We start from the raw sequence: 16707 nt of genomic DNA, 5'->3' as shown, positions 1-16707 counted from the left end.
ATTGTCTTGCTGGAATACCCAACCTCTCTTCAGCTTCAATGTCTAGCCTCTAGAATTTCTTGGTATTTGGTGGAATCCATTCTTCCTTCCACTTCCACGTCCATGCTTCACAGTTCCTTTCTACAAGGGCTTCACTCTTTTTTCTCCTAACATACCTTTGATTCACACTGAGAAAAGCGATATAGTACTGTGTCATGGGTTGATGGCATGGCTATGGCACTTATCGCTACTATGCTATAGAATCAGATGTGTCAAAAATATCAAACAAAACATTGTGTCAAAATATTGCGTCAAACAAAACTAAAACGATTGTTTGCACAGGCATAGAAAAAAAAGATATCTTTTTGTTCCAAGAAATATTTTTGTTCCAAGTCAGAAGTCTTAAGTTTTACTTTCAAAAGTCTATATTTTTCTTTGCAATATTTATTTCTTTAGTCCCCATCAGATTTGCCAAAAATCTTTTTCTGTGGTAAACATCGCGATAAACTGCTTCCACAGTACACCATGGCTACCTCCTGCAGACGGAGTGTGGCGAGGCCTACATTGACCATAAGTCACTGTGCTGGTGTAGCGTTTTGTGCTGTTTTTGCTAGATGTGTTTTAATCAAAATTGCAGGCTTCTCCCTTGACTGAAATTCATCAATTCAGGATGATGACCACAGGTATTTGGACCGCCAGTCAGTGCTGCCTTTCACCTTGAAAGCCACCATTTCAGCCAATCACTTACTGTGATGGTGGACTGTGCATCTGTCCCAGGCAGGTTGCAGATCCCTGGTTGACCATATGAGTTAACTCAATGCTCTCCATGGAGTTAAGAGTCGGGGAATTCCCTGGCAATGGAAGCCTTCCCTCTCTGGCCAATGCTGTGCACCTGGGAGGGAAATTGTCACCACCCTCTGGGACTCTATCATAGAAATCCTTTGGAAAACCCCCCCCCCCCCCCAAACAAACAGGGTTTGCTTTTTCTCCGTCTCGGTCAGAACCGCTGCAGTGAAATACTCGTTTTGGATCTGGTGGTGGCGGTGTTGCTTTGAGGATGTGATGCGTCCGGTCACATAATCTGCCCTGTGAGCGCAGCCTGTGGTACTGATCTGTGGGTTGATATTGGTTGGCTGGGAGAGAGGTCTGCTGAGAGACAGACGCTACTGTTGACTCTGGCACCTGCGCTCAACAGACGGATGATATGCAGATTTGCTTTGAAAAGGCAACCAGGAATTATATCTACATAGCTAATAGACACACACACACACACAGACTGAGAGAGAGTAGGATTTCATCAGAATCGTTCAGTGAGTGAGTCCAGAGCAGCTAAAGAGAGACAGAGACCGGACAATCTGACAGGTAGCCAGTAACCCTGTCTCCCTGAAGCCTACCCCTTCTGCCGATTGGCCTCCTCATATGAAGCACAGCAGCTTCAGACCGTGTGAAGCTTCATGGTGAAGCCTCTTTGGGCCAGACTCCTGTCACCCTATGGCAGTGATAAGCTGCTCGTTTTTTTTGCATTTGCATTGGTCCAAGAGGGGCTGAGGCTAATGGACTCAATGTGAATTCTGTAACAAATGGCATGTGATTTGGCTTCTGTAATTGTAATGAATAGCAAGTATTGTAATTTCATACCATGAATCCAGTGAGAGAAAGATTACTACTTCTACTACTACTACTAATAATAATAATAATACTAATAATAATAATAATAATAATAATAATAATGGATTGCATTCACAATCTCAATGTATGCATTTCAACTACACGGTCTGTTCTCAAGTTACCTACAGCTGCCATGCTGGACTTGTCATACCTACTTTTCCAAATAAAAATGACATAGGTCACATCAGAAATATGCATTTAATTTGTAATTGTGTAGTCTTTTGGTTATTTTGGGGAAAGATTTCTACAAGATTTCTGGAATGTTACAGAAATTGTGAGTCTGTCCACATGGAAAGTCTGTGGCAAGGGTGCGGTTTTCAGGAAGGAAGCAGGAAGTCCAAGACAAATTTCTGAAATTGTTCATTTTAACACATATGACTCATCCATACTATTGGATCACATCCACACTGTTGCTCTTGCTTGTTGTCAGCTCAACTGTCTGTTTACAATTTTAAGTCACAGTGCATGAACTGCTGTTGATGAAGCTGTTTTGAATTTCCTGATGTTAAATAAGCACTTGAATTACACCATATTCCCAAGATGTGGGGATTCTCTATTAAACAACAACTCTGCTTATCTCTGCAGTGTATTCATCAGTTACAGTATTGATTTGCTGAAAGCTATGCAAGATGCTGTGAATAGTTCTTAAATCATAGCAGGACTGAGAGACTGAATGTTTATAGATACCCTCACCTCTACCAAACAATTCCAAAAAATGTTTTCAAATAAATAAATCCTCACATACACTCAGTGAGCACTTTATTAGTTATTTATTAGACTTACTTTTTAGACTTCTACTGCTGTAGCCTATCCACTTAGAGTTGTGATGCATTGTGTGTTCAGAGATGCTCTTCTGCATACCACTGTTGTTATGTGTGCTTATTTGCATTACTGTCACCTCCCTGTCAGCTTTGACCAGTCTGGCCCTTCTCCTCTGACGTCTCGCATTAACAAGGCACTGCAGAACTTCTGCACAATGGATTTTTTTGTTTTTGTTTTTTGCACCATTCTCTAGAGACTAGTCTGCATGATAATCCCAGTAGATGAGATATTCAAACTGCCACCAACAATCATTCCCTGGTCAAAGTCACTTAGATCACATTTTTTCCACATTCTGATGGTTGATGTGAACATTGACTGAAGTTTGTGACCTGTATCTACATGATTGTATGCATTGCACTGCTGCTACACAATTTGCTAATTAGATAATAACATGAATAAGTAGGTGTAATAAAGTAAAAATGTTCCTAATAAAGTGCTCGGTGAGTGTATATTACAAAGGTCATTCTTATATCTCGGAATGTCTGTAAAAGACACACCATACTTAAATTATGTCAGCATATAAAGTTATTTGTATCAATAATATTATTAATAAAAAAAATATATAATATATTACAATAGCTTTTATCCAAAAGTACAAGATGTCAAGGTCATACAACAAGCAACCGGACAGATACAGTACAATTCATATATGTTTGGTTGTAAAGCCATTAACATATGTGGAGTACACAAGGTAGATAGGCCAAGTCTGTAACTACCATACCAAGACAACTACAACTTGAGGAACTGCAGAGAAATACAAATTCAAGTCCTAGATTAAGGTATAAAACACAAGGTATAAAACTCAAGGGGCTAAAGACAGACATGTGAAAAACAAGTGACAATAAATTAGAGGACTCCTGCAGAGGAGATGAAGATATGAGTGTGAAGAGATGAGTCTTCAGACTGCGGTGGAAAATGTTCAGCAAGTGAGCAGTTCTTATGGGGATGGGGAGATCGTTCCACCACTGGGGATCTAGGGTGGAGAAGCTCCGCAGTCGGGACAAGATTTATAATTATATATGATATTACAAAATCCGGTGTGGCTTGCAAAGGGAAAAACATCATTAGGCCCCACCGGGGGGCCGGAACAGATGGGACATGCCCTGGAAGTTCACGCATGCGGGATGTTGGGGAGAGGTGCCCAAGGGTAGGTGGAGGTACAGGAACTTTTGAGGATATCACAGTTTAGCTGCTCAGCAGGCTATAGGCTATTGCTAGGATTTTGATGTGATGTGAGCCAAGATCGGTAGGCAGGGCAGGGAAATGAGAAAGGGGAGACACATTGAGTCTGGAGAGGTTGTCCTGGAGATCAGGTGAGCAGAGTTCTGGAGCTACAGAGGTTTGATGATGGTGACAGGGAGGGCAACAAGGTGAGCGTTGCAGAAGTTTAGATGGGAAACCACTACACTAGTCTGAGTAGGCGAGGAAGGGGTGAATTCCCTGGATCGGTGGTTCTCACTCCTGGTTCTGGAAAGCTGCAGGCTGTTTTTCATTGTTACTCGCCACTTCATTGATCAAGTAAAGCAGTTAGTCACACAGTTAACTCACCTCACCTGGTTTCTTTGGGTCTGAATTGGTTGCCGGGACCAGGAGTGAGGACTACTGTTGCACAGGAGTAATTTGCACACCCGACACACTTCCACAACATTCTTAGAGAGGGCCAGTTTATATCCAGCACCATTCCTCAGATTCCTTGCAGGCTAATAGTTGGCACCACATTGCGGTGCTATCCGGGGTGAGGGAAAGGTTGTGTCGAAGTTGTGCTTTAGATGATGGTTTACCTTCCAGCTTGAGAGGTTTTGTGGTCAAGCTGAGAAGCCTGCTGAGATGAGAGTATCAAAGGGAGGAGGGGGGAGAAACACAGGCCAAGTTGACTGGCTGGAGAAAAAAAGAACATATAAAAACATTTTCAGAATTGGGAGATCGATTCAGATTCAGATAGTTTAATGACCACAGAGCCAGGCTGGAGGAATTTGCTTTAAGTACAGCATGTTACAGCTTAGTTCCAGCACACATTAAACATCAAACATGTTGACAATGCACACAATAACCGCAGTGCTAAAATAACGGTCATGACACAGTGCAACACACATTTGAGCACCAACATATTGCATCATGTAGCTACAATAATAAAGACTGGTCATCGTAAGTGCACACTGGGGGATGAAGCAGTAGGAATGGGTTTAGGATTAGTGGGGGGCATTTCTTGGCTTAGGCCAATGCATCCTATTTTTTCCATAGCTTTTGCATATCCTTGGCGAAACACAAATTCAATAAAAGTTCAAAATAATAACAAGTGAGTGTTGTGACTTGACATGTGTATGGATCTGTGGTTCATCTACAGTACTTCGGCATCCAGATTTTCATTCGACTTGAAGGCTGCCATGGACAAAATCATTGTTGAACACCTGGAAATACTGAATGCCCTCTCTGGGGGTGAAGTAAGCCTATACAAATAAACCTTTTTTCACTCTAATGTTGAATGCAAATTGAGAAAACATGTGACAAAAGGTATTCTTTGGTATTCTGAATAACATTACTGTAAATAGAGTATCCGCCAAAGGGTAGTAATACAGTATAAACAAATTAAACCTGCAAGTGAAGACCGGAGATTGTGAATGCACTGAAACTGTATAGAGAAAAGTCACAGCTTGAAGAGAGCATTTTTATTGCACAATCGATTTAGCACTTTCACCGTGAGAATGAAAGCTCTTAACATCCCTCGTAATCCGTCTTCAGGGCACGCAGGAAAGTCATTTCTGTTGACAGAGGAAGAGACGGAGATTTTCGGCAGCTGGTGGCGGGTAACTCTTGTTGCCCGCTGATCGCAGTGGCAGTTTTTTTGAGGTTCCGCGTAACAGTTCTCATGGCTATCGCTGCGAAAATGAAAACCTCAGCCAAAGAGAAACAGCCGGAAGAGATATCCGTTGCCATTGTAGCTGACGTGCAGAAAGAAAGACTTTTTCATTAGAGGTGTTATGCTCGAATTTTTGGGGGGAACGGGAAGTGTCTTCTCCACCCCCTCTCTTCTCTTTCTGGAGCTGTGGCTGCCTGGAAGGGTAAACAGTGCTGTCTTAAAAATGCACATTGTGTTTCTCGTTGGTCTACACATGTTCCCACTGCTCGCAAGTGCAATTTGTCATGTTATTATTTTTTTTAAAGCTGGCCTTTATCAAATGTGGCAAGTAAGAAAAAAAACTAAATATAATCTTATCAATTTTGAGAGAAAAAGAATCCCAGATTTAGAAATGTGTGTAGAAAAGCAATTCCCCGACATACTGTAGCAGAAAATGAAACAAACGCTGTGAAGTAACTGTAAAGTCTGGTGAGAATACGCCTTCACTTAATAAAATATTAACAATATAAATGAATAAATAAACATATACACTCAGTGAGCACTTTATTTGGTAGACCAGCTTGCTAATGCAAATATTTAATCAGCCAACCATGTGGCAGCAACTAAATGCATAAAAGCATGCAGACATGGTCAAGAGGTTCAGCTGTTTTTCAGACCTAATTGGGAAGAAATATGATCCAAGTGCTCAGTGAGTATATCTCAGATATTTAATACATGATAAATACATACTATGACCAGAACCGAAAAAAGGAATGAGCTGAAACCCTAAAACGAAACTTTGGGCAGCCTTTGAGACAGTTCATTGGGGTTTAACCCCTCAAAGTGAAATCGTGCTTACAAAAAAGCATGAAAGAAATAATTGAGAGATCTTTTGTGTACACAGCAGGTCTCTCTCTCTCTCTCTCTCTCTCTCTCTCTCTCTCTCTCTCTCTCTCATTTTCCTCTTTTTTTTATGAAATGTTAATGCGCAGGAACATGCAAAGGGTCCTTTGCTCTTATCTCTCTGTGGAGATGGCACTCAGCAGTCGCACTTGGACAAGTTTAATGAAGTCATCTCAGGCCTCACCGCAAGCTTCACATATACATTTACAGAGAGCTCGATTCCAATCAACATATGCCCTCAAATCTGATTTGCAATTCCATAGAAGTATCCTTTTTTTTATTTTTTTAAGTTTGACGATCAGTGAACATTATATTTTCAGCGAACTGTGAATAAAGCTCAACAGCCGCTCGTTCCCCCAAAAGCAGATCAGAAAATATAGCGATTTCCCAACCCTGAACGTATAAATGCTACACACACAGCCCTCCCGTCCCTTTAGGGCTGGCCGATGATGGTTTTATATCCCGGCTGATGGAATTTCATCAGCGGCAGTGCGGTATGATGTGTAGGGATCTGAGGCTTGTAAAGCAGAGGTTGCAGGTTCAATTCACAGCCAAGGGCTTGGTTGCCAACCGGAACGCTGCCATTGTACCGAGAGCGCGGTACTTAGCCTCAACTGCTTCTTTAAATATCCCGCTGTAGAAATGGAGCGCATGTAAAAAAATATATACAGTGCAGCTTGTAAGTATTTGGACAGTAGCGCATTTTTTGTCGTTTTTGTTCTATACTCACTCTATATAGCGATCGTTTCATTTCAACTGTTTGTTTGCTGGAGTAGAGATGACAACAACAAAAACAACAACAAGAATGTGTCACTCTCGAAATACTTAGGGAATGCACTGTACCTGTGTTAGCCATTTTGGATATGAGTTTGTGATAAAAGTACATGTATGTATAGGCAACTGTGTGTGAATACATCTGGGTAATCTTAAACGGGGGGACAATAAAAAACAATGGACATGGTGTAGATGAATCAATGTAGCCAGTATCATATGGTAAGGCACGTGATGGGACTGAACCGTTTTATGACAGGCATTCTCATGATGTAAATCTATCAGTTGGTTTTTATCTCATTCAATTTAAAGTTTAAAAAGTAAAATGTTTTGAAGTGTCCTTGATTCATAATGTAATAAGTACATAAATATTAGTTAAGAATTCTCTTTAATCTTGTAAATAACATGTCTGAAGTCTCGGATTCATCTGAATATTGTTTTTCGCTGTTGTCTAAAGATTGTAAACAGAAGGTTCTAACTGACATTTTTTTTTTAAATGAGTTAGCGTCATAAAGATGTTGTTTATAGGGCACTAATTACATGTGCAAAGTTTTATACAAAAATAATTTGACAAAATTTGAAAGTCATATCTGCTTGGAGCCTATTCAACTTTGGCTTTCCCTAACAGGCTATGGAAGTACATGGAAAGACAGTATTTGGTATATATGAGTGATGCTTTGGAACTAATCTATGTGCCTTTTGTGTTCTTGTTTTTTTTTTAGTGCCACCAAAAATCGTTAAATTGGCAAAGAACATAACTGTGAATGAAGGTTCGAATGCCACCCTCTTGTGTTCGGCAAGTGGAAAGCCAGAACCCACAATAACTTGGAGATTTCTGTCACCAGCCGGTAAGCGAGAGACAAGTATATATTTTATATTTCTATTTTTCCCCTTCCTCTGCATTGGTTACATATGAATATAAGTACATATTCTGGGTTATATTACTGGTAAATAACTTGTAAAATAATAAAAAATAAAAAACTTGTAAAGTTACTTTAGTGCATAATTGTATAGTCTATATTGTAGGACTATAATTACATAAAAATGCTAAATTTGCTAAATGCTAAAATCAAAATGTAATTATTAATATAGGATTCAAATCCTCTTTTTACCCGCACCCCTCCCCAACAGAAAGGCAAAGTACCCCATCCCCCCCCACCCCCCATCCCGAAAGATCCGTGATCTTAAGCTGTGACATCCTCAAAAGGCGATAAGAGACGTTACACAAACACAAACAGCCGTGATTTATTTTTCAGAGACGCAATACGCAATAAATTACAAGCTCGTTATTTCAATGTAAATGAGTGGACTGCCATGCGTGTGAGCATTGTGGGTTATTAATGCTCCCAGAGATCGCCGTGTCTGCCTGCTCTTGTCATATCTGCCCGAGCATGTGGTTTCTGCTCGCGAAACCGAAACGGGAAGCTGCCAGTTTTCCGTCCCTGAATTCATCCCTCTTTTCTCCTCCCTCCCTTTGTGTTGTTTTTAGTCCCCGTGTCTGTTTATGCATGCTTCGCTTGCCTGGCGCGGAGCTAACAATAGGAAGGCAGTTTTTTTGAAATGGTGTTTTTCTGGGCCCCGGCCCGTCTCTGTTCGCAGGCCTTTTCGACTCGCCGTTTGATTGTTACAAGGATCTTGGGATTGAAATGTTAATTTGACAAGGATGTGGCCACCTTGTTTGGGGAAGATAAGTGAGAGGCGCTTTAATGGGCCCTGTGTTTTTGCGCGTGTGTTCAGTAGGGGCCACACTGAGACTGAGAGCTCAACACTTTCGGTAATGAGCCTCTATCAGTCGCCCCCCACCCTACCCCCCCCACTTCCAAATGGAATTCAGATCCTCCATCTCGCAGGACAAAGCGTACGCAATTCAAAGTGCACGAGACACTGAAGCGTAAACGCGCGATCTTCAAGGCAAATCACGTAAGCTTTTGAAAGATGCCATCGCGAAAGCTGTTGAAATGCCTTTGATTCTATTGTTATTTTCTTTCAACCTTGACTGTTCATCACACTGAATACTGTAAGTCATATTCAAACATTTTCACTTTGTACAAATATGAAATGCTTTGTGTTAAATGAACAAGGTCATGACTTGGAGGTGGATCTTTCTGTCAGTGATACTCAGGTAAAAGACAGACAGACAGACCTAAAGATGTACAAGAACAACCGTTGTCAGACTGGTGTGTGGATTCTGTCAATATTTGTCTTTAACTCTGACTCATGATTAAGTCCAAATGTTTTTGTTTTCCACAAAGTTTGTTGAGTTGAGTCTTTATTTGCTTATTGGCAGACGAGTCTTTATTTTGAGAAATTAACAGAGCTTATGCAAATTGTTGAGACTTGACTTCTTGACAGTATTATCAGTATTTCTGTAAATTGGGATATTTACTGTGAAAGTTCAGATTATTCATGTTGTCCAATAACGGTTATACTGCAACAATAGAGCTTTTAACTTATAGTTTTCACTGATCCAGTCATTACTTTTTTACCACACAATAGATTATTTTATGAATATTTTATGTAGATACTGCATGTTTTTTTCACTTGAAATTATCTGTGGGTTCTCTGAAAGAAACATACAAACACCATAAAAAATTAATTGGAAAACCGACATGCATAGTTAAACCTCTTATGGGTGGATGCGACCTGCACGTTACATCTCCCTTAACAGACGGATGCAACTTGCATGTTTTTTTTTATCATATCGCCGTTTTTCAAGACACTGTTGAAATGCATTGTGATTCCTAGGCCTTTCTATGGGTTTTCTATAGGGCTGCTTAGTCCATAATGGGTTAAGGTACATGACTGGGACCTGCAAGGTCGGTGGTTCAATCCCTGGTGTAGCCAGAATAAGATCTGCACAGCTGTTGGGCCCTTTACCAAGGCATCTAGCCCCACATGCTGCTCCAGGGCGGATTGTCCCCAGCTTAGTCTAATCAACTGTAAGTTGCTTTGGATAAAAATGTCAGCGAAATAACATGTAATGTAATTGGTGAGAGCTCAATCTTTAGCCTCCTTTCAGTTTCAAGAAAATACAGGAATCTATGTTAACCTGACTGAAATCTAAGATGGAGGACAGGTAGGATTTTGATTCCCAGGAATTGAAGCTCATGTTTTATGCAGGTAAAATTAGTGTTTCAAATAAATTATGAACATGTACGGAACATGGACAATCCAATAGTGTGTGGTAAAGCAGCTCAGTGTATTGGATGATTTGTACACACATCATACTGTCTTTAATTTTACTTATTCATCTATTTTGTTTTATTGAACACGCTGCGAGTCTGTTGAGAATGTTTTATTGGCTGAGGATTGTACAGTAATAGTGTGTTGAGGGAATAATGTAGGTACACGTCTCATGTTTAAATTCCAAGTTGAATTTATGGAAGACACTCTGGAGAATAATCGCACTTAGGCAAATGATGACGATGATGATGATGATGACAACTACTCCTATAAACATGGTTAATCTTCCTTAAAGATTAAGATAAATAGAGATGTATTTAAGTCATTCAAGGGATATAAATGTATACCTTTCTGGAAAGAAGCCAGAGCATATATCCTATGAAAGAGTATTGAACGACAGGATTCCCATACCTGGGAGTGGAAGACATGCTCCAAATCTCATTGATTCCAAAAAGGTGTGTGCAGTGTTTTCATAATGGTGCAGATCGATTGACTGCACAGGCTCAGCTACCAGAGAATCTTTGTGCCAGCATTAGCTGTCGCAACCAACCGCTCATTTCCTTATATGCAGGCATACACATTCTTACACATAATATTATAATACAGTAATAATAATAAGAAGAAGCAGAAGAAGAATGCACATTAGTGCATTCACAGATTGTAAAAAACTCCTTGGCAAGCCCGTTTTTCAACGTGCATACAGTAGCTAGTTCACGTCTGTCTTTCAAGTCGCAATTTCTCACTCTTTGGCTAGCAGGAATTGATAATGATATAAGTTGCAGTAGTTGCCCCTATGTTGTACCTACAGTATAGCGCATAACAGTTGATACTATTAAATCACATGTTGATCTTCAGAGACGTAAGCATACAATATTTTGGCCGATTTTCCTCCTATTAGTTTTTAACTTGTGACTTTAGTCTGCCTTCACCTTCATTATCAAACCATGGTTATTTTCTTTTCAGAACAGTCTTAGCTCCATGAACAAACCATTAAACAGTCATTTCATTGTATAGCGTGTCTGAACTGCAACAAAAGACTCAAAAAATTTAAATAACGGAAGTGAAATTCTTAAATTCTTTTCTAACACACAAACAACACATAATTTAAGGCTTTTTATTAATATTCGTTTTACTCCAAGGTCCTGGCATGAGAAGAAAACTAAAATAATATCACACTTTACAGAAATTATTTAATATTTATATAATTATAAGCAGATTATAAATTAATATTATAAAAAAAACACTGTGTCAAGTGTTAAACTATACAACTAGCTTAACTACACAAATATATACAAATATACATGCAATAGTGGTACACACAATATATACTTCTCTGTACACTCAGTGAGCACTTTATTAGGTGTTTATTAGACTTTTTTACTTCTGCTGCTGTAGCCTGTCCACTTAGAGGTTTCACACATTGTGTGTTCGGTGATGCTCTTCTGCATACCACTGTTGTAATGTGTGGTTGTTTGCGTTACTGTCATCTTACTGTCAGCTTCAACCAGTCTGGCTGTACTCCTCTGACCTCTCTCAATAACATTGCGTTATTTGCCCGCAGAACTTCTGCTCACTGGATGTTTTTATCACCATTCTCTGCAAACTCGGGAGACTGTTGTGCATGAAAATCCCAGGAGATCAGCAGTTTCTGAGATACTCAACCCCCCTGTCTGGCACCAACAATCATTCCATGGTCAAAGTCACAGCTGAACCTCGTCTGCATGATTTTATGCTTTTAGTTGCTGCCATATCATTGGCTGATTAAATATTTGCATCAACACGCTGGTGTACAGTTCTCCATAATACATTTTTAATACAAATAAAATAATTTTACGGAGAGCAAATGCGTTAAGAAACGATGGTTTTATTCATGTTTGATTAGGAGAAGTGCTTTATTGCCCTCCAGCATCTGGCTAGACCTCAGAGGGTAATATCTCAGATGGTACTTTGGAATTGGAAAGCCTGCTGAACAGAAACAGGTTCAACATAATCACTGCTTTTAAGGCATGGGCTTCCTCTATGTCAAACCAACTTTCCTCCAAACACACTAACTTATTACTGTGAGTACTCTTTTTTTACATTTTGAAATCAATTTGAAGCACTTGGCAGTAATTCGAATCTAGACAATATCCAGACGTTGGTAAAGCAAACAGGACTTTTCAAAAGGAGGTGGTACAGACCACATTTAAAGAACCGTGTGCCGTTCTGGGCACCACGCTGTTTCTAAAAGGAAGATATAGAATTGTTTGAAAAAGAATAATGGGCTACTAAAATAAGTAATGGCACTGCATGTGATGTCAAAGGTGTTAAGAAATTCTTATAAGGAAGGGAGATTTGAGTGAGGCTTTTACATTCATGGATTGACAGCAAAACCATTTCAATTTGAATTCTGTCAGCAGAACTAGGGGTGTAGGTGGAAATGAATGAAAGGTAGATTTGTTTTGTTTTTGTTCTCTTCTCATGTTGCTGCTTCTGGTTTTTAAAACAACTTCCGGCCTTAATTATTCAATTCGCCCTTAAATGTATGTCATCTGACATTTTAGCTACATTTCTTGATAATTTGTTATTTAGCTGATGCTTTTATCAAACGCAATTTACAGTTGATGAGATTAAGCCAGGAATAATCCCCCCTGGAGCAACATGGGGGTTAAGGGCCTTGCTCAAGGGTCCAACAGCTGTGCAATGGCTACATCGGGGCTTGAACCACCAACCTTCCGGGTCCCACTAGGCTGTAGGCTGCCCCTGTTCCGGAGTGACAGGTGAAGACTGCTCTTGTGTCCCTTTATTCAGTGTCTTACTGTGACCTAATCTACGAGCGGACCAGTGTTGGTGCCTACAGCCTATTAGCTCATTTAGCCAGGGTAATTGGTGGAAACGGAATCGTGTACACACACCGGCCCTCCAGGACCATAATTGCTCGCCCCTGTGGTAGAGGCCATTTCTCCTCTCCGGGCTTGGAGCGAAACTGGACGGTATCCCGTCTGTAAGTGATCCGAGTAGAGCTGAATCGCAAGATCACGCCATTATTTATTCTCATTTTCATGTTCTACATTATTTCATTATTTATTCATAGGACACGTCCCTGGGGTTTGGTACAGTACACAGTATGCGTGAGACAGGCGTGAGATGTGGCAGCAGAAACCGCAAACGCCTGTGTGTTAAACCACGTTTTATTCCATTTTATTGTTTTAACAAAAGATTGACTTAAACTGCTTCGGTCATCTCTCTGTCAGCAGTTGTGAGAGCTTCCCCAGGCCTTCGCTCTGCTGATACTCTTCCGCTCAAGCCAAATGATAATTGCTCATTTTCAAGTTATGAAAATCTAAATTCAAGGAGACCTATGCAGCACCGCCTGTCTGAGGTGTGTGTATTTAACCAGCTGCTGGATGGAGGTCCTCGCGTGTATAGTAAAACAGAGGGACTCAGAGGACAGGGCTGTACTAGTTATTCCAGTAATCTGTGTGTAACAAAAAAAAAAACTATCCTCCATTTTGACTGAATCCGTAATGCCTTCCTGTTTTGGGTGTTAAAGCGGAAATGCTGTGTGATACAGGAAAACGCTGCTCTGTCGTGTCGGGGAAGGGGCTGGAGTGGCAGATGGCGGTGTGGACGCGGTGGCATCACCGCACAGTCGCTGAAATGACTTTAATTGGGCCCGCAGTAATAAAGGCCATGACTGTGGTGTGGCATTTGGCTGCTAATGAGGTCTCGGGGGGGCTCCGGGCATATAACAGGGCCTAAGTACATTATGGCTTTTTGAAACCATCGGAGTGATTATTCACCTGGAATATGGACCATACAGCCAGTGTTTTCTCTGGGAAACTTTTGTTTATGAGAAGTCGTTCGCCCCGTAATTCTGCAGTTTTATCATTATCTCATTATTTTCACCCAAACGGCTGAGACACAAAAGCACTTAACGGGCCTTAATTGACGTTAATTAACAGGCGCATGATTTATTTATTATTTTTATTTCTGCAGAGGCCTAACTGAAAATCACGTGAAATTATATGCATCGCTTTATAATTAGAATATGTGTTAATTAAACGAATTGTGCTGCGTGAGGGTTGGGTGGTATATAGGGCATAGTGAAAGATAAATAATAATAAAATAACAGGAAAACACCTGCTAATTGGCTGTGGCTTCACACCCATTGGTGGTAATAGGACATCGGATAGAGCGCTGAATAGGTCGCTGAAGTCTGCGTAAACCCCCTCGGTATTAACAGTCCACAATAAAGCAAGATTTCCCCACGTTTCTGTCAACCCCTAGGGGGGGTCCCCTTTGGGAGCTAACACTGTTTATTTTTCATATGTTGCCTGTGCACATCGAGCCGTTAAGCTGTGAACTCATTTGTGTCCCGCATCATGGGGGAGGTTTTAGTAGCTTCACACGATAGAGGGCAGGGTGCACTGTGCAGCGGAAGCAAGTGACGTCTAACTCAGAACAATCGCAGCAGCTACGAAAGGACAGGGAGCGATGTTCAGCTTTCGCGACGAGGTGCGGTCCGTCTGCGCGAACGCTCAGTCGCTTTTCAATTTCACAAAACCGGACTTGTCGTCATGGAGACGGCTGAGGAATACTGCTCCGTGCCTTAGTTTCACTGCTGACACTGCCGCGGGGCAAACTACAGGTGCGATGTTATTTTATTTCTGCTAATATTTCAACATGGACAATGCATTCTCTTGCTGGCTTTGTTTTTTATTTTTTTATTTAATTAATTATTTATTTGTTTGTTTGTTTGTCTCTGTTTGACGATGATTATACATGGTCCGGGTTAATAAGGAGTGAATGCAAGTTCCCCTTTTTTAAAGTGAGTTTCCGGAGCAATATTAAGAAGTCTAATTAGTGGCAGTAATCCTGGGTTGCAGGGGGCACAAGCCCACCCAGGCCCGTGCATGCTCATATTTAGCGGTAGCTGAAACTCAAATGTTTGTTAAAAACAGGTTGAGTGTTCAGTGTTTTTTTATTGACATATTTCCTTCACCAACATATTGCATTGTTTTTGAGCAAGTTCAGTCAAGTTAAGTCATGTTAAGCATAATACAAATGCATGATGTTAATTCATATCAGGCACATGGACATTCCACAGCCAATGATGACAGGCAGCTTGTCATTTATGACATTACGTTAATGGCATTTGGCAGACACTTATCCAGAGCGACGTACAGTTGATTAGACTAAGCAGGGGACAATCCTCCCCTGGAGCAATGCAGGGTTAATGGCCCAACTTGGGCTGTCCGTCATCCTATAAATGTATACATTTAAATGAACAATGAAAAAATTGTTTTCATGCAACTAAATATTTATCTGTCACTATTTGAGAATCAAAAGAAAAAACATTTCTATATGCCTTTAATTTTTGCCTTTTGATTTCAGTGTACAAATAAATGTTATGTCCAGTCTCTATTATGCTAAAGTTAAGTTAGTTTCAAGGTCTTTAACTGGCCAGTTGTTGTATGAAAATAAGTATTGTATGTGTGACAGATTTCCTCAGGGTTACTGCAAAAAAATAAACTTTGTCCAAACTGTACACAAATATGAGTTGAATACATTTTAGCATGTTTTTCAAGCATCTAAAAAAGAGTTACTTTTTCATGCTTCAAGTTTAAAGGTCCAGGTACTGGGATGAAGTTGGCTTCTTTCAGTATTTCCTTAACTGCAGTCTGCAGCACCTGTCAACACTTTAGTGTTAACTCCTGACACTTTGTGTGGGGGAAAGTAAGTGATAGAAAGCTAAATAAAGCTACCTTATGCTCTCAGCAGGAGTGCAACTGCCAAAATTAAGTAAGGTGATGCAAATAAAAGTTGGAAGAAGGTTTAAAACAGCGTTTGTATCTTTCCATGAATTCCACCTGAAGCACTGCTCGTTTTGCCTTTCCGCCCTAGCCCAGGTTGCTGTCTCGGAGGACGAATACCTGGAAATTCCGGCAATCACTCGGCAGAAAGCAGGAACTTACGAGTGCAACGCGTCCAACGAGGTCTCCGCAGATGTACAGACCACAGAACTCATCGTCAACTGTAAGCTAACCTTCATTCCATTGCTTCCCTGCTGAAAAAAACACCTCAAGCTATGTTTTGAAACAGCTAGACCAGCTTTATGACCAGGTTGGACATGCTGGTTGACCAGCTCATACCCAGCTAGACCAGTTTTATGACCAACTTGGCCATGCTGGTTGACCAGCTCATACCCTACCGGACAGCAGGGTTAAATATTCTGGAAATACCCTGGGTTAAATCGTCGGTAGCACTTAACATAAAGTTGCAGCTATATATGTAAATTGTATCTAATTTGGTAATAAGAATTTCTTATTGAGTAACTGAGACAAAAGTTAGCAGTACTCTTTATTCCGCATCTGAAACAAACCCAGCCCTGTTATAGCTCTCCTGCTAGACATAAGTCATTCTATATCATGACGACACATTGTGAAATTAACAGGCAAGGTTTATTTCTTATGCCTCATAAAGATATGGCATATGTGTGTAACTGGTAGTTGGTAAATGGACTGCATTCATATAGCACTTTTATCCAAAGTGCTTGTTACGAG

The 16707-nt window shown here is 40.5% G+C and overlaps 1 protein-coding gene across 4 annotated transcripts in view; it reads left to right on the top strand.

The window, feature by feature from the left end:
• Positions 1-16707, top strand: part of LOC133107905 (protein CEPU-1-like) — a 298151-nt gene that overhangs the window by 271105 nt on the left and 10339 nt on the right. For all 4 annotated transcript variants that reach the window (XM_061217197.1, XM_061217196.1, XM_061217194.1 and 1 more), the window contains exons 4-5: positions 7702-7827; positions 16049-16180. In XM_061217197.1, the coding sequence (XP_061073181.1) occupies positions 7702-7827; positions 16049-16180 (258 nt within the window). The remainder of the gene's footprint in view (positions 1-7701; positions 7828-16048; positions 16181-16707) is intronic.

This window comes from Conger conger, chromosome 13 (assembly GCF_963514075.1).
Source record: "Conger conger chromosome 13, fConCon1.1, whole genome shotgun sequence".
Taxonomy (NCBI): Eukaryota; Metazoa; Chordata; class Actinopteri; order Anguilliformes; family Congridae; genus Conger; species Conger conger.
The sequence above is the reverse complement of the archived record's forward strand: the minus strand, read 5'-3'. Positions and strand labels throughout refer to the sequence as shown.